The sequence below is a fragment of the Podarcis cretensis genome, assembly GCF_951804945.1.
Source record: "Podarcis cretensis genome assembly, chromosome: 1".
In the NCBI taxonomy this organism is placed as follows: Eukaryota; Metazoa; Chordata; class Lepidosauria; order Squamata; family Lacertidae; genus Podarcis; species Podarcis cretensis.
This window is the reverse complement of record NC_137170.1, coordinates 42,013,991-42,033,026: the sequence shown is the minus strand read 5'-3', so window position 1 is coordinate 42,033,026 and position 19,036 is coordinate 42,013,991. Positions and strand designations below refer to the sequence as shown.

General features: G+C 41.9%; 1 protein-coding gene across 1 annotated transcript in view; it reads left to right on the top strand.

Moving 5' to 3' along the window:
* Positions 1 to 19,036, top strand: part of FMN1 (formin 1) — a 110,136-nt gene that overhangs the window by 21,525 nt on the left and 69,575 nt on the right. The window contains exons 3-4 of the mRNA XM_079954398.1: positions 2,156 to 2,217; positions 16,404 to 17,101. Coding sequence (XP_079810524.1) covers positions 2,156 to 2,217; positions 16,404 to 17,101 — 760 coding nt within the window. The remainder of the gene's footprint in view (positions 1 to 2,155; positions 2,218 to 16,403; positions 17,102 to 19,036) is intronic.

The following is a 19,036-nucleotide window of genomic DNA, read 5'->3' as shown; positions in this document are numbered from 1 at the left end:
GTAACCTTTTTGACATAGGGTGGCTGTAGCTTTTACACAGAAGCCAAAATGTGAACACACTATGTAATTTATGTTGTGGTGTTAATGATCCTTGTTTTGTTTTTAACACTTTTCCCTAATAGTTAAAGTGTATCACTCAGTGCATGGGGCAGGTGGCACTGTGGGTTAAACCACTGAGCCTAGGGCTTGCCGATTAGAAGGTCGGCGGTTTGAATCCCCGTGATGGGGTGAGCTCCCATTGCCTGGTCCCTGCTCCTGCCAACCTATCAGTTCGAAAGCATGAAGTGCAAATAGATAAATAAGTACCGCTCTGGCGGGAAGGTAAAGGGCGTTTCCGTGTACTGCTCTGGTTTGCCAAAAGTGGCTTACTCATGCTGGCCACATGACCCGGAAGCTGTACGCCAGCTCCCTTGGCCAATAAAGCGAGATGAGCGCTGCAACCCCAGTCATCCGGGACTGGACCTAATGGTCAGGTGTCCCTTTACCTTTTATCACCCAGTGCTGTCACTTTTGTGAGCTTTCCACTATTACCTAAAGTTAACCTTCCTAGGTAGCCACAGCCAATGTAGATTCCATCCCTTTCCTAGAAAGCAGAATTAGCTATACATTTTACTTCCTGAGCCAAACGCTGCTTTAAGCAAGCTGTTCTCAGGACAGTTTCTTTCTGCCTTCCTTGAAACGAGAAAGTGAAATACTCATTTACAGTCTCCATAAACATGGAATAAATATATATCCTGGTAGATTAGACTAGCAACAGTAAATGAAACAGCAACCTTCTTTCTGTTTTTGATATCACTTTGCTGTCTTCCTTTATTACTCTCAACACCACAAACAATTTCTTCAGTGATTATTTGTTCAACCACTCTAGTCTTATTTGTTCCGTCTATTTCGCATAAAACATCTGTCTGATCCCATCCCTCCTATTTTGTTTGCTGATGGAATGTCTGTGGCTTGTGAATGCAAATTCTACTTAGCAAGGATAATTGGCATTTAATAAATGTTAAACACCTTTCCTGTATCACCTATTCCATTTTCAAGACTGTAAGAGAAGGATGGGGGACTGGATCTACCTTGTCCAGAGCCAGAACTCCCCAAACCCTCACAGGCCACTTTGACAGATGGGGTGGATTGTCCACCTGCCTATTATCTAACATCACCATGACAGCAGATGCCCACATAGCTTGATTTCAAGCCATGTGGACAAAGGAAGCAAGGTTTTCAGCAGCCTTCAATCAGCTGATCAGCTGCAAAGCTTTGACCGGCCTGAGACTCACTGCCTGTGCCTAGGCACTCCTTGCAAGTATTTGGTGGGGCCAGGAGGCAAGTGAACATAGAGGGTGGACCAGCAGGCTCTATATTCAGGTGTGTATATACACCTGAATCGGCACCACTCCCTCTCCATCTCATCTCTCCTCATTATTAAACTCCATCGCACTCCTATAAGAGTACCATTCACCAAGTCACATTACTGGGCAAGCGTATCCACTTTTGGTTTATTTCATTGTATTAAAATCCATAAATTAAAATATTTTAAATTCAAGAATACAAAGTAAAAAGTTAGATACGTTAAAATGCTGTCATAAACAGTGACATTCATAGGCTTAATAGGCCTTGGTCTTCAGGATGCTCAAACTAACACAATGCCATAACTACACTGTTAGTTCCTCCTTACTTTACTGCAGCCAGAACATTTCCTTTGGCAGGCCCATGTTAGATAGAGTACTAGGGCCAGGGCCTTTTCAGTACTGGCCCCAACTTGGTGGAATGCTCTGTCACAAGAGACTAGGGCCCTGCGGGACTTGACATATTTCCGCAGGGCCTGCAAGACAGAGCCTTTGGTTTGGACTCAGTCTGACTCTTATGTTTCCCTTCCCTTATGTTTTTGATTTATGAGCTACTATTAAAATGAGGCTACATTTTAAATTGTATTTTAACCCGTATTTTAATTGTTTGTTTGTTTGTTTGTTTGTTTCCCCCCTATTATGTTTTATTGTAATTTTATTGGTGTTAGCTGCCCTGAGCCTGGTTCTGGCCGGGGAGGGCGGGGTATAAATAATTTTTTTTATTATTATTATTAGAAGCAGTGCTCACATTGGAACTTCAGTAACTTTTGTGTCATTGATCTGACTAGTGATTTCATTTATTTTACTTTTAGAGTACCATGCTGCTATTTTGCACTTAAAGAAGGAGCACAAAAATGAAGTTGAAAAACTGAAGGTAAATATTTCTTCTCGTTCAAACCTATTTTTAAAAAAGAGATTCCCCCCCCCCCCCTTTTAGAAATGTTGTATAACTTGCTAATTATTCTGATAGAGCCCTTCCTTACAGGCGTAGGAGCCCCAGTGTGTACACAGAGCACTGCTCCCTGCAAGAGGTGCCAGTGAAGGATGCAGATCCATGGTCTCGTTCTTCTACCCGTGTGAATCTGCTCACTCCAATGAAATGATTGTAGCAGTCTATATACGCAAGAATTAGGAAGAATATGATTATGCATTCAATATATTCTCTTTGAATGGCTTTCAGTTGACTAGCAGTTCAGCTCATCTTAGCCTGGAGAAAGTTGAGTTTGAGGGGTTTTTTCTTCTTCAGAGACTACAAATTGGTGCAAAAGAATCTGTTAAACCGATCTTGTTAGGCCCAAGAAATTGTTGAATTCAAACATCAGAGCAGCCCTGATGAATTAAAATGGATGAGTGATGGTGTGCACACTTACCCAGCTAATATCTGTAGTCAAACTTGTTTGTGTAGTGCTTCAAAAATTTGCGGACTTGTTTGATCAGAGAAGACAATAGGACAAAAGAAGCTATTGTGCATAACATCTCATCTTTATCTTGTAACCTATGATCCCAAGCACATTTTCATGGGAGTAAGTTCTGTTAAAACAGTGGGATGTACTTCCATGTGTTTATATCCAGTATATCAGGATACATGTTAGAACATCAGTTATTTGCACATTTTCCACATCGTGATTGTACTTACGTGCTTCAACCATATTGTGCAGGAAGAGACAGTATCTGTGTACATTTGTTTCATGCCTGGTACATATCTTCACATCCTGCAATATACCACAGGGTCAATGCTAGGTCTTCTACTTCTTTGAAGGAGTTGGCATTATGCTTCTCAATTTTTCATATGGCACAAAATTGGAAAGCTCAACTCTTTCATTCCCTGGGACCAATAAGGCAAGTCCACATATAAACAATTCTTGTAGAAATGCATTTTCTGCATTCCCCACCAGAGGTCAGTTAAGTATTTCTTTCTCTCTCTCTCTCTCTCTCTCTCTCTCTCTCTCTCTCTCTCCTATGCTTCTTCAAACTTGCTTTTATTTGAGTATGTATAGTACTTATATTAAAACAAAAGCAATAGTGCATCTTGTACATGCAGTATTGTTTAAAGAGCAATTGCATTGTCCTATTTCCAGGTCCATGGCCAAAAATTTTGTATTTAAGGTGCCAAAGTGGGGGGATGGAATGAATGTGGAACATCCAGAACCTAAATAAAGATGGTCTAAAGCTGCAGTCCTAACCCTAGGTATCGGAGAGTAAGCCCCATTGAATTCAATACAATGGACTTTTGAGTTGCCCTAGAATTGTGCTGTGTTGTGTTTACACTTATTTCATTGTATTAAATATTCATAAAAACAAACAAGATTTCTGAAAAGAGGATCTGGCCTGGGTCAGTTATCTCCTTGCCTTTCTAATTTGCTGGCCAGTAAACCGGAAGGTTTACTGCTTTACAGTTAACAGTTTTTAATGAAAGCATAAAATTCAGGGAAGAGGCTTAGAATATCCCCAAGGGAGCCAGGATTCCACAGGCTCCCCTGTGGCCATAGGCTAGCTTGAATTTTTAATAGGCCTCTGTTCTGATTGCTGTCATCCTATGGAGTTGAACAGAAAGCAGTTCTAATTTGTTGCTGCTGCCTAAATTAGAAATGGTTCTGGTCTATCCTCAGTGGAATCCAGGTTAGCCAGTGAGACAAAAGTTTAAAATCCAAAGCAAAATATTCAGTTACCAGTCCACAGAACGGCAGGTGAGAATCAATAGCACCTGCTAAAAACCTTTTTGCATAGACAAGCCTGCCCAGATGCTAAAATGCTGAGGTAATTTTATCTGTTTTAGTGATTTTTTTCTTGATTTTCTCGTGTGTGTTTTTTTGTAAACTGCTTGGACGTGGTGGTGGTTGGTTGTTATTTATTTATTTTTTTACAGTCAAGGGGTATATAAATTTTATGAAATAAACAAAATAATGGCTGGGGTCCAGACTTGGTTCCTGCTGGCAGCAGTATCCCCTGAGTGGCGTTCTGCTTGTGGGATGCTCCCACTGGTATAAGGTGGGAAGCAACTTTTGCCATTAGTCTCTTACCCTTACACTCTCTGAAAAACTTCTCTGGGTAGGCGAGGTTCTAAGAACTGGAAGTTACTTTTTCCTTGAGGTTTGAATTGTGCTGGATAACATAAAAGTTTCAGGAAACATTAGAGGAAAAAGTAAACGTGTTCTCCTTTCTTCATTGGAAAAAAAATCAAGAGGTATAGATGCAAATTTTGGAGTGTGGTCTATAAAACCATAGATCAGTAGCAGAGCATCTAATTTGTATCCAGAAGATTCAAGGTTCAATTCCATTCTAGAACTAGGAATGTCCCCTATCAGAAACCTTGCAGAGCAACTGCCAGTCAGTGTAGACGATACTGAGGTAGATGAACCAATGGTCTGGCTCAGTATAAGGCATCTTCCTAGCTTTCATAGCTTATGGCAGTGCTAGCTGAAGCTGTACAGTCCACCTCTGGGAGAGTTGCCATGACATTCTGTGATAATACTGAAGGAATGCTACAACGTTTATGATATTTTGCAATCTCCCTTTGGTACAGAGCTTTCTTTTCTTTTTTAAGTGGTTGAGGTTTTAGTATGTTGAGGTGGAGCTGTTGTTTTTTTAAAACCAAACCCAAATAATCTGCAACATATCTTTATTTTGAAGATTGGCCCACCTGAGCAAACATATTCATAGGAGAGGTTATCTCACGTCATTATTGCTAGCTACTCCCAGATTGTTGGCCAGTTAAGTAGAGATGATGTTCGTTTATGCTTGTCAGACACAAACTGCAGACTAAGACATGTTTCTCTTGCAGAAAGATTCTTGTAAAATGCCAAGCATTGCAGCTTTCATCTTTTTAAAAAAGAAATTGTTCATACATAGCTTCATACATTGATCTATTCCTGTATACCAGAGACAGGTTCTGTTTTCTGGTATTAGCAGATTTTTTTATTTAACAGAGAGCTAGCACAAGTTAGGTGCTGAGCTAGATTGGCACCATGCTGTAAGGGAAAGAGGGTTTGCCACCAGTATTTCTCAGCCATTGGTCCCCGGCTGTTTTTGGACTGCATTAGTACCTCTTTGCCATCGGAACCAGGGTGAGTGGGACACATTACTGCATTTTTTTGTATTTTGCTATTTATATATAGGACATTGCCCTGATGTGATAATCTCATGGTGAAATCACTGCATTGGATCTTACTGTGTGTAAAAGAAATGAAAGAATTGATTTCAGGAGGTAATTACCATAGTCAGAACAACCACTGCTCATGGCTTCTAGGTGCCGTTGTCACGCAGAATGGGTTATGTACAGGCCAGCTATACACAAAGAACCCTTTGCGTAAACAGGAGTGTGGACACAGCCTAGGAATTGGCTTTAGTCCTTGTGATTTCTGTGGAATTTGCTGCCACACAGGTGTGCTTTAATCTTAATGTCAGGGGCACAAGATTTCATGGATATTACAGATTAATTAAGGGACGCAGGTGGCGCTGTGGGTTAAAGCCTCAGCGCCTAGGGCTTGCTGATCGAAAGGTCGCGGTTCGAATCCCTGCAGCGGGGTGCGCTCCCGCTGCTCGGTCCCAGCGCCTGCCAACCTAGCAGTTCGAAAGCACCTCCGGGTGCAAGTAGATAAATAGGGACCGCTTACCAGCGGGAAGGTAAACGGCGTTTCCGTGTGCGGCTCTGGCTCTGGCTCTGGCTCTGGCCAGAGCAGCGATGTCACGCTGGCCACGTGACCCGGAAGTGTCTCCGGACAGCGCTGGCCCCTGGCCTCTTAAGTGAGATGGGTGCACAACCCCAGAGTCTGTCAAGACTGGCCCGTACGGGCAGGGGTACCTTTACCTTTACCTTACAGATTAATAGGTGCAAGAATATACAGAAATAAATGTTTTGTGCATGTTCTAGAGGAAATGTGACATGTTTAGTAGTTCATATTTCTTTGTATTCTCATCTACTGTTTCAAATATTAAAAAGTAATGATGGGATATAGTGAATTATTTCAAGCTTTTTAATTGGGATGCTGTATGGTATCCATTGTCCCTACATCTTTAGTTCTGTTGAAATACCCCAGCTGGTTTGCCTGTTTATATGCCAGGCTAGTTGTGTAATCATGTTTTTGGCAATGGAGATATATATGTGTTATGTATATAACAGCATATAGAACAGAGTTAGAAGCAATTATTGTAAACCCTAACCAAAACAGAATCTGAAACAGACTAAAGGGGCAGTTCTGTTGAAGAGTTTAGGGAGTGAATAGCGATGTCTACATGGGATAATTTGTGCAAATAGAGGGATTCTCCAGGAAGGCAATGATGGGACTACTTCGAAATGTTTTAAAGGTAGCTTACACATGAATGCAGAATTGTTAAATTAGCTTGGGGCACTTTTTGCAGTTTGCTTGCCTTTTTGCAAGTTTGCGTGCCTATTGCCATAAAATGTTTTTTTTTAAAAAAATATGAATGGCATGTGCAGTTACAGTTCAAATCACTGAGCATTCATTTTCATAATTATGGATGCTGTAGTCTAGATTCCTGCACTGCAGGAGGTTGGACTAGATGACCCTCAGGGTGACTTCCAACTCTGCAGTTTGATGATTCTATGAGTCTAAGATTCTAAGTCCCATTGAGTTCAGTGAGACTTACTCTCATGTAAGTGGGTATAGGATTGCAGCCTTGGAACTCTTTGGATGTAGAGCATTATAGTTCTCTTAAGTAAGCAAGTTGCTCTTTAAAATGACTTTTTCCATATTTTATAGAAACAAATCCTTTTGACAATCACAATAAAAGCTCTGAAATGCCTCGAGTATTTCCTTTTTGTTTTTTTACTTGAAATTTCTTTCTAAGAGAGCTTCCATTGAGCCCAGCATGTACACTTTGAAGAAAACTTTTGGTTGCTGAAACTTAACTACAGTCCAAAGCTGCAGCCGAGGTCGCCAAGTCAATTTTTTCCTAATGAGCTTTTTTACCTTTTTCAGTATTTCATGTGTTGCTGCTGCTGAAGGTCTTTCAGCTTGTGGTTTGTAATAAATTCCACTCTTACTTGAAAAGTACGAGCCCTCTGCACGTGGTTTCATCCACATGTATACATCATATGAGTCTTGTAATCAGCATACAAATGAAGTCTTGATTCTTTGAACCCTACAGCTGATGAAACTGTTTGCAAAATTACCCCAAAGCATGTACAGCATTTCTGTGAAACGTAATGCTGGTTCCTACAAAGAAGCCATTGCATCAAATCAAATCTTCATCTAGTTAGCTTGCTGCTGTTGTATCCCATGAATTTGCATAGCACAATTAGGAAGATTGTTATTGTTGCTGATTATTGTTGTTGGCAATAGTCACTCTTCTTTTCCTCAATATTTTTTTAGCTTTGTGCGGAAGTATCGCCAGTTGCAGCTCCCACATGCCTTGGTCCTTTGCTCCTGCTTTTGATAATAATTTTATCTACACCTGTGTAATATATCTAATCTGGGGATAATAGCTTATGTAACTAATTGTGTGGACTGCAGTCCACAAAAGCTTGTGCTGGTCTTTAAACTTCTACAAGACTATCGTTTTTGATGTAACAGAGTAGACTCATTCAGGTTTTCAGTACTGAACATGTGAAAGGGTGTCTAGAACACATGGACTGTATACTGATATGTGTGCTAGAAGCATGTGATTGCCACCAGTCTGAACATGGTCTAAGTGTGTACAAATGTATGTATCTGGGCTCCCTCCACAGGGAGGGAAATTTCATTGATATGTATGTAGGTCCTTGTTGGCCTGAAATGAATTACACCGCAGTCAGGGAAGTTAGTTGGTGGGAGCATCAGCGCCTGGGTGCGGTCTCCTTTTACACATTTGATAACACTTTAGTGCCAAACATCTGAATACACTATTAACACAGCTACCTATGTGAATTAGTTGTGCTTGTTGCTGAAATATTATTTTTGACCTCTGGCAACTCGTGCAGCATGTGGGGCAAACACACAGAAAGAGCTCCCTCTTGTGTTTCTTCCCATCCTCGTCCTGTGCCACTAGGAAGTTGCATCCATTCAATAGAAATCTTATTCCAGGCCTGTTTGCTTTGGTGCAAATAGGGACTTCGTTTGCATAGCTGCTAGCCACATGGAGGAATTATCTCCATTCCAGTCTTAGTGGAAGAATAAAGAGATAACCCTCCCCTTTCCTTTGCACAAGGGACGCAGGTGGCGCTGTGGGTTAAAGCCTCAGCGCCTAGGACTTGCTGATCGAAAGGTCAGCGGTTCGAATCCCTGCGGCGGGGTGCGCTCCCGCTGCTCGGTCCCAGCGCCTGCCAACCTAGCAGTTCGAAAGCACCTCCGGGTGCAAGTAGATAAATAGGGACCGCTTACCAGCGGGAAGGTAAACGGCGTTTCCGTGTGCGGCTCTGGCTCTGGCTCTGGCTCTGGCCAGAGCAGCGATGTCACGCTGGCCACGTGACCCGGAAGTGTCTCCGGACAGCGCTGGCCCCTGGCCTCTTAAGTGAGATGGGCGCACAACCCCAGAGTCTGTCAAGACTGGCCCGTACGGGCAGGGGTACCTTTACCTTTACCTTTCCTTTGCACTGCCTTCACAGTGGCTCCCTATCTCCTGTAATTAGTTAAAGGAAATCAATACATGTTGCTGCCTGCTGTTTGTTAAGTGTGCATCTAGTTTGGCCCTGAGCTTCTGGGAAGAAGTGTAGAAGATTATTGGTAATAGAATAAGAGGGATCAACAATTCTCCTAGGCTGATGCACAGAATCTTTAGTGAGAGTGGAACTGATTCATGGTCCTTTCTTTCTTTCATCTGTTTATATCAGTGAGAGAGCTTTTCTGCTTTGTTATTGTTGGAATATTGCTGGATGTTTTATTTCTGGAGAGTTCCTATTCTTAAAGCTGCACAAATGGCATGCCTTAGTCACATTGAACCCTATGAACTAAACTGCAGGTGACAGGGTGTAACAACTAAATATGTTCTTTGCTGATGTTTGTTCAAACTAACAAGGAAAATAATAATAACTTGCTTTTGAAACAAAAAACAAACAAACACGAATTAACTGTGTTTTGGAAATTCCCTAAAGGTATTTAGTATTGATTAAAGAAAAGCCCCTCTTAGCCCCCCCTTTTTTTTCTTCCAATGGTTATTTCATGCTGGTAAGCTGGAGGGGAGGTTTTAGCATCTGCCTGCACCTTTGAGTAATAGGGTATCTGGTTAAAAGAATCTGTGAGGAGTTGCTTCTATCCTAATGCCCAGGTGGGGGCTAAGAGCACAGCACAGTTTCACTATTTTCCAGGGACGTCCCTAATTTAAAGAATCTGTCCTGGTTTCAGAATTGATCCCAGAATGTTCCACTTTCCCTTAGGATGCTCTTTATTTTCATCGGAGAAATGTTGGAGGGTATGCACTCCTCAAGAAAGGCGACCCCACAAGGGGCACTCCTATTTTATGTAAGTCATAGCACCTCTCCACCCCCCACCCCGCTGTTGGGGTAACCCAGGGTTTACTTCTGGCAGGTGGGTTGGAAGTCAGTGGTGGTACCCAATGCCTTTGCCAAACTTCTGATATCTGTAATAAAGCTGTGGCTTTATTTGATAGCAATACCTTGTGTTATATCTCATTATTCTGCAACAGGGATGCAATTTTATGACGTGCCATCCCATTTTAGATGGCAAGATGTTAAATCTTCTCTTGGGCATATATCAGTTGCTTATTGAAACTGGAAAACATTCAGCAGGTCATTAATAATGCCAATTAACGTGACTACACATAGTTATAACACTTTTTTAAAACTTGATCCATAAATCCAGTTTTCCCCAACTTAATAGTTAGAGTCAGTGCTTTTCTTCTAGAAAAAAGTGTCAGTACTCACCATGAAGTAGTTATAGTAAGTGCCACACTTTTAACCAGTGCGGGGGGGGGAGTTGCCAGTACCCGTGAGTACCCCTCAGGAAAAAGGACTGGTTAGAGTAAGAAAGGAACTGTCTTGCCTGCATTGCTGTCCTCTAACAAAGGCAGGAGGCTAGGAGAGCTGTTTTTGTGTGCCCACGCGCTCTCTTGTTTTTGTGTAGGGACTATCCACACAAGGAACCAGCTCCCTATGTTTAGCTGCCATTGGCTTAATAGGAATTAAGAATATGTCGCTGTGCAGCACTTATAAACGCCATGTGTGTAATCACTGATAATTTTATATCTTATAGCTATTTAAAGTTACATGCACCCACAAGAACTGTAAGGAATCAAGAGCAAAGAAACTAACGATTAAAATAACCCATCTCATGTAATTGCTACAGCCTATAAGGCCACTCAGATATATAGGGAACCATAAACTGTTTGGTACATTCTATTGCTGCAGAGTATTTTTGACGCTTGGAATAAAGTTTCAATACAAATCTCCTTATTATCAAAGTTGAAAGCTAAACTGCTTGCGTGACTACACGTCTGGTATATTTACTTGCCATGGAAGGCATATACTAAACATCTTGATACTATTAGGAACATAGAAGCATAATTGTTTTTATACAATGTATTGGCTCTTCTTCCAGTTCATGTTTGAATAAATGCAAGAACTGTGGTATGCTCCAAGATCTTCAGAAGATTTACATGATTCTCTCAGTTCTTTGATGCTCAGAGGAAATTGTTTCTTAAAACTTAAAACTAGAGTCTCAGGTTCTTGGGCAATCCCTCCCATCCCCTCACTGCAGGAGAGAAAGGAAGGTCTGATCCAGGCTGTGCTGAGTTTATTAGACTGCAGTAACTCCCTCCCTTCTTCTTCACTGGCATTGGTATCAAGAGAGATACTACAGTCAAATAAATGTGGAACAGCCTGGTTTTGGCATTATCTCTCCATGGTTAGAGGCCAAGGTATTGCGGGCTTGCAAGACTTCAATCAGCTGGGATTTTGCCATAGGTAGTAAGGTCTGAACAAACGTCCTGTCTTTGCAAAAAGCACAGAAACAATAGACAGGCAGTTTAAAAAGCACAAAAAACCCTCATAAGAACCAGTAAGAGAAGACTGTAAAATCAACAAGGAGCCTCTTTGTTCCCCATCCATATGTATTTCAGCGTAAATACTATCCAGATATAGAAATGGCTGTAGCGATGTTTTGGAGACTGCCTAATTGCAATCATAATGATAAAGAAAATTCTTGGCTTAGGACCTTCTTTAAATATTACTTCTGTTATCTTCCTTTGCAACTCACACTGTTCGAAATGTGTAAATATTTCTATGGAATATTCACAGGTCCTCTCGTCCAAAACAAGTATTATTAAAAAGGAAACAATGTGATAGAGGGGAAATAGCACAAATCATTAATGAGTGAGTTTTCTGGAATTGATAAAAGTAGGGTGTCTTGTCTTACCTGAGCTGTCTGTTAGGGCAAAGCCACCTTTTGATACAATCCATTGTTTAATTTTTTAAAAAAATCACTACTGCGATGCGTAGTGTCCAATCACAACATATCGTGTCTCTAAGGGGTATCTTGTATGGATATAAATGGTCTATTATGCTAGAAATTGGGTGTGTCTTTTATTATATTTGTGTTCCTGACCACTTGTTGACCTGAATTGGAATGAAACTGGACCAATTTCAGAGCTGAACCAGGAATGTATTGACTTCATTCCCTGATGCTCACTTTTGTTTTCTACATATATGTTTTTGGCTGACAAAACATGGACTTAATGTACGCTGAATAATGGCATATTCTTCTCTGCCAGCTTTTTAAAATTATGGCTTAATCCACGAGTCTTCTTGCCAGTTCGCCTTTCTTTTCTGGAGTTTGTTTTTTTCAGATCACAAAAAAATAGTAATGTGGTTTCACATACGAAAACCTGGATGGAAAGAATAGGAAGGTGGGATCATGGTTGCCTCAGAAGCATGGCAACTCTACAAGTCTGGCATCAGCCACACTAATAAAATCCAATCCAATGCTGTTTTATGACCTTGAATTTATGTGGCTGCTGAAGATCAAAGGGTTTCTGTCCCACTGGACTACAAGGTCTATAGTTCATGGTAAAAAAAAGAAAGAAAACCTCATCAAAAAGAACATTTTAGTTGTGAGGCTTTTCATTTTAATCAGCTACAGCAATAAAAGAGCTGCGAGGTGTCCAAAAACATTCTCCAAGATCAGAGACAATCACCCTCTAGTCCACACCGTGTTCTTATTAGATCCAACCACTCTCATTTGACCACACCATTGAACCTTCTGCTGCTACAACTTGTTTGGCATATCTTTTTATCTTAGGTTTCCCCCCTCCCCACTTCTTAACACAAAACTTGTCAGATCACAGTAAGATTAATGATGCAAGAAGCCTACTCATTAATATTAAGGTGCTACGATTTTCTCAAGATAGAACTTCATTGTAATTGCCTCTCACAGGCAACAGCTGAAATAAAGTGTGCATTCTAGGGTGTTGCTCTCCCTCTACCTCCTGCTAGAGAATCAAGTCTCATTCATTAGAATTAATAGTCGTACATTTGAAAATAGCCACTAATGTCACTGACTTGTGAAGACTTGTTGAAAAGCAGAAGGGTTATCTTGAACCTCAGCATAGCAGAAGACTTTGTGGCATTGCTGTACTTATTTCCCCCTACGGCTCTTCCTTGCCAGGCAGGAGTAACAACCTGCCACAGAAAGAGCTTTTAAAGCCCTCCATCTTGCTTACCAGGCGCTGGGATGGTCACTTGAGGGCCTTTGGACACTCTCAGATCCCTTGCACATCCTCCCCAGAGGACCAGTAAGGAAGGTGGCGCCTTGCTTACCAGCCTTTGGGAAGGAGGCACAAGGGTTCTGAGAGCATCCCAGGACCCCTGCACGACCTTCCTGGAGGCCAGTAAGCAAGGTAGAGGACTGCTTACCAGCAGGATTCCATCCATTCACTACAGTCGTACCTTGGAAGTCAAATGGAGTCTGTTCCGGAAGTCCGTTTGACTTCCGAAACGTTCGGAAACCAAAGTGCGGCTTCTGATTGGCCGCAGGAAGCTCCTGCAGCCAATCAGAAGCTGCAGAAGCCCCGTCGGACATCTGGCTTCCAAAAATAACAGTCACTTCCGGGTTTGCGGTGTTTGGGAGCTGTTCTAAGCTCTTCTAAAACCAAGGTATGACTGTAATATGAAGACTCCCAGTGGAGGATTCGCCCTTCCAGCTGCAGCCCCCTAGGTGCTACTTCCCACACTGTACTAGAAGGCTCTCCAGCCCTTCTGGAGCAAAGGGGAAGAAGGAGTTGGGAGAAATCATTTTGCCCGTTCTCCACTGCAAATATTCTGTACTTGGAGTTTTGCTCTCAAGAAGTCCGGATCCAGATCCACTGCTGCGTATGTAATGTTTTAAATCAAGCAGTTCCATATATAATATATATGCTTCCGCAACTTTCCCCCCGAATAGTATTTTGGTAACCTTACGCTTTCTGTTAATCTTCCCTTGCCACATCTCCTACATGTAATTGCATCTCTCATTCACTCACATGCACATTTGGATTCCATAGACACCTCTTAAACAACACAAATATTTTAGTGTCCTGGGGATTTTTGCATGTGTCATGTCTTGAATTATATTATTCTCAGTCCATGCATTGGGAATAAAACGAAATGCTTGTCCTTGAAGACAATATTAATGCAGCATATGAAACAGATTATGATGGCTGAGGTGTCTCGAGAAAGGAATTTTGATTTTTAAGCAAATTGGCATACAGTATTTTGTTCTTCCAAATATCCTTTCATTGTTAAGCCTCTGATTGTAGTTGCTGAAATTTAAAACAAATGTATACTTTGTTCAAGGGTTTTTGTTTTTTTCAAGGCCACCAATTTTGGGGGTATGCACAAGTTGTATTGTTGTTGTTGTTATTTAATGTGAAGTGTGTGACAGCCCAAGTGTGTTATTGCTGTTTCTGGGTAAAGAAAGAAGCAGCTGTGAAAAGAATGAGAATATCATGTAAAAAGCTGAAGAGTCTATGAACCTCTTTGTCCCTCCCCTAAATTCGTTCCTTTGCCTGAAAAATATTTGTAGATAAATATATAAAATTTATTATCAATTCATTACTTCATGTTTCTGGTATTGAGCAGTGAAACCATTTTCTTCATTAGTTTACCTACTTACTTACTTTATATACTGTTTAATGCTAAAACAAGCTTCCAAGCAGTTTACAACGTACAAAAACCATTTGCACATATATGACTATATGCTTCTATAAATAAAACTTCAAAACTGACCCCTGCAAGGTCTAATTCCCTGTATAAAAGATACTAAGAAGACTCATGTTTGCATATTAGTTTTGGGAGAGTGTGTTTTATTTTCAGTAGTCATGGTATAAGAAAAACAAAATAGAGACTTCTCCCAGGATGTAGATGGGTAAACAGCTTACACAGGCAAGGGGAGGGTCTCTCTACCAATGGTAGACACTAACTTGTCTTTCAGGAAAATAGGCTTGCAGACCTTTCCGCTCCTCAAAATCTTTCCTCAAATGGCTATTGCTAGCACATGTATGTGGACCTCAAACTGTTTACCAAAGAAGCGAGCAAAGGTTAGGGGCTGGGAACTGTACTAGAGCTGCAAATGTGCACAAGGATCTCCCAAGACAGGCCAGACTTCGTTGATCTTCTACATCCAGGTACTCAGGGTCATTCCCTGATAACTCCCTTTCAGGGCTGCTCATACTTTGTTTTGATGAAGTCCCCTGCAGATTATTCTTTGTCACTCTCCAGCCTGATCTTAAGTCTCATTTCTGGTGTGTGGTTTAAATGAATAATAAACAATTTCTGTTAATTCCCAGAAACACAGACTGTGACAGAAAAATTCAATAACCAACTTGAATGACATGATTTTGTGGGGCTTTTTTTTTCTTTTTTTTTTAAAAAAAAATACATTATTTTATTACATTACATTAAAAATGTAAAAATTAAAAAAAAGACAGGCCAGGCTTGAGACAGTGACAACAATGATTGTTCTGTCCCTTCCGTACAGCAGTTCTTATGATGATTGCAGCTTCTCCTCAACGGTGTTACCAGATTTCCTACTATTCAACAGCCCCACAGTGGAAGCAGGGGAGACAGCTTCTTCACACCACTGTTAATTATCTTGAATCCCCACCTTGTTAACTCCTAAAATGGAAATAGTCAGTGGCATGAATCACTGGTATAGAAGTAGTTCAAAAGGAAGAAAAGGCAGGGCCAATAGTGTACAATAACTAAGTTACGTACCGAGTTGTAGGCGTATCCTCCATGAATTTGTCTATCAAAGTGTGCTTCTGTAGTGGTATGTCTCTGAATCCCTGTTGATGGGAATTGTAGGTATGGGAGATGTGTTGTTGTGCTCAGGTCTTGCTTTTGGGCTTCCCATAGGCATCTGGTTGACCACTGTGAGAACAGGATACTGGACTAGATAGGCCACTGGTATGTTCCAGCCAGGGCTCTTCTTAGTTTCTTATGTAGCTTAGCATATACATTTTCCTTCTTACATGTAACTTGTATTGCTTTTCACTGATGTGAGTCAGATAGGACTGGCCAATATATCGATATATCATCTAAATCTGGTTTGAAGTCCATATCATGATATATCGGTTACATAATTTTTGACCAGGCCATATATCGCAAATCATGATGTGTGTGTTTTGTTATGCAAAAATCACAATGTGGGCAAAACTGTAAAGCCAGCCAATGATTCTCAATTCCTGCAGCCCCTGTTAACTCTGCCGGCTCACCTCTCCCCTGCCTCCTGCAGGAGACAGCGAATCACAAGAGCAGGGGCCGGCAAAAATCACAATGCAGGAAAAACCGTGAAGCCAGCCAGTGCCTCTACATACCTCCATCCTTATTTCAGACATCGTGATATATCGCAATGTTTCACTGGTAATATATCATGTTGAAAAACAGATACCGCCCAGCCGTAGTGTCAGACCTAATTTCCCTCTTAGGTAATAAGACAGTGTCACTATAAGTGACTGCAGGCATTACACACAATAACTAAGGCAATTAAGGCTGCAGTGCTATGCATACTAAGTAGGTCCCTGTGAGTTCAGTGGGATTTATTTCTGAGAAAGCAAGCACAGGCTTGCACTGTACGTTTCATGGCAATTGCAGTTATACTTCTTAAACGGCGACTTTTCATTATTTGTTCACAGTCCGAGTTTGAACTCAGGGTCTTTCATATTCGAGGAGAGCACGCGTCATCCATAGCAAAGCTTGAGGAAGTCATTGCAAATTTGGAAAATGAACTGGAAAATACATTATACAGGAGAAGCGAGGAAGCAAAGGATGCCTGTGTATCGACCGAAGATGATCACCCACCAAAGACATACAGAACTGTATGTATACAAACCGACAGAGAAACTTTTATAAAGCCAAGTGAAGATGAAAGCCGGACAGTCAAAAATAACCAAACAATACCTAAAAAGCTGACTATACCTTGTTTGAATAATAGTGTTTCACTCACATCGGACAATAATGGCCATGCCTCAGGGAGTGCTGTATCTCAGATGTTTCCACCACCACCACCGCCACCACCACCTCTTCCTGGTTCAATCCCTCCACCCGCAACATTATCACCAGGCATGGGATCTCCCCATCCTCCTCCTCCACCACCTCCACTTCCTGCAGCTTTTGCAGGTCAGTTACCACCACCTCCTCCACCTCCCCCACCAGGATTTTCTCCATCAGGAGCAGGTCCTCCTCCTCCTCCACCACCACCACCACCTCCTGGATCCAGTTTCCTTTTCAGCAGCACATTGTCATCAAGCCAAGGTCCTCGAAAGCCTGCCATCGAACCTGCCTGTCCTATGAAGCCACTTTATTGGACCAGAATACAAATACAAGACAGCAGGTAAAGTTATGCTTCCCTCTTATTTAATAGTGGAAACCTATGTGCAGTATTTCAAGATCAACTAAAGCAAAAAGAGATTACATTGTTGAAATATAAAAAAATACTCAACTCAGGTTTTGAAATGTAGATTTTTTTTAAAAAAGGATGGTTTACTGCTAGGGAGTAGCCTTTTTCAAAAGTTCCATCATCTGTCTAACATTCTTGTTCAGAACTGTGCCCTGTGGCGCACACAAATAGAGTAATATGACTTGACATGCAGTATTTTTAGTGCTGCTAGAGGCATGAGTTACAAAGAACCTGGTCCTGGAGATACTCTGCCATCAGATTAGCTCATATGATAATACTTAAGGGCCTAAGACACAGCGGAAGGCCATTGGCTTTCCAGTAGCCTATATCACTGCAGCTCAGATGCTTGACTGCTCTTCCTGCCATGCCAATTAAATGCAGCTTAGTGGTACATACAAAGAACTAGTGGAGTTGAGATAGTCAACTTTAGCCTGCTTCTGTATGAACCACATTGTAAGCCTAATACCTGTGCAGTGGCAGCAGATAGCCCCAAACCTAGCCCCAAACACCGACTATGGGGAGCCCTGGGTTCCTGAGCACCCACAGATTTTAAATGAAGGGGCTGCCCCCCCCCCCAGATTCCATTTGGCCATGTGTGCATGCCATGGGGCATGTTTGTGTCACAATGGCACTCTCCTGCGATGTGATGGTGTGGGTTGCACACAGCATGTGGCACACAGCATGCACCAGCAATGTGTGCGAGTGACGTCAGCATGCCATGGGCATGCCAGTATGATGCGCGCACATTACAGGCATGCCAATGTCACATGCACTGGCTGTCATGGGAGCAAGGCAGCACACGTGTCCCCAATAGTGGATGTGTGATCAGTCCTAGTCAACCCCCCGCCCACCAACCTTTGGTTCTAGCTCCTGCACTTTGTTTAGAAAGAGAAATGTTATGTTTCTCTAGGCTAGAACAACACACCTCACATTTCCCTAGTAAGGGATCTGGTCTTAGTGGCATCATCAAAAGCCAGGGCTTTACAATCCTGTGCATGCTTCTCAGCAATAATCCCCACTGATTTGCACAGGATTGCAGTCCCAGGGAGGAATTCAGTGTCACACACTTATTGTTCGATCAGCACAAGCATTTCTGCTTGCCCAAGCTCTGTTCTGGGGGCTCACCTGTCCCTCCAGAGTAGATTTGGGTGAGGCACAGTGGGAGGAAGGAGGGGAAAGCCCCATCGAGCTAGCAGGAGCCTAAACGACATAACCTTTACTAAGTGTAATTCACTAAGCACAATATAAGCACAAGTCAGTAAGCAACATAATTTTACTTGCCTGGAAATACATCTCTCCACCGAGTACTGATTACTGCATAGCAAAATTCCTAGGAATTTATACAAAGGAATGCCTTATATGTAAGTTGATGTAGGGTCCGCATTCTAAAGTGCAGTGATGACCGTTGTATTGCCCCTAAGTTTGTGATGAAATGTCCTCCCACTCACCCTAGACAGGCAGCTCTCCTGTCCTTGCCTGCCCACTTTCTCTATTATTATTATTTTTTCTTATTATTATTCTTTGCTTAGCTTGATGAAGACAAAAGAGTGGACTATGAATTCATAGAGATCAAATAACAAACAGCAATAACACCATATCCTTATTTACGTGGGGCTGCCCTTGAGACTGACCCAGAAACTCCAGCGGGTGCAGAATGCCGCAGCGAGACTCCTTACGGGGTCTTCGCTGCGAGATCACATTCATCCAGTACTATACCAGCTGCACTGGCTCCCGGTGGAGTACAGGATCAGGTTTAAGGTGCTGGTTTTAACCTTCAAAGCCCTATACGGCCTAGGGCCCTCGTACCTACGGGACCGCCTCTCCTGGTATGCCCCACAGAGGAACTTACGATCTTCAAATAAAAACACC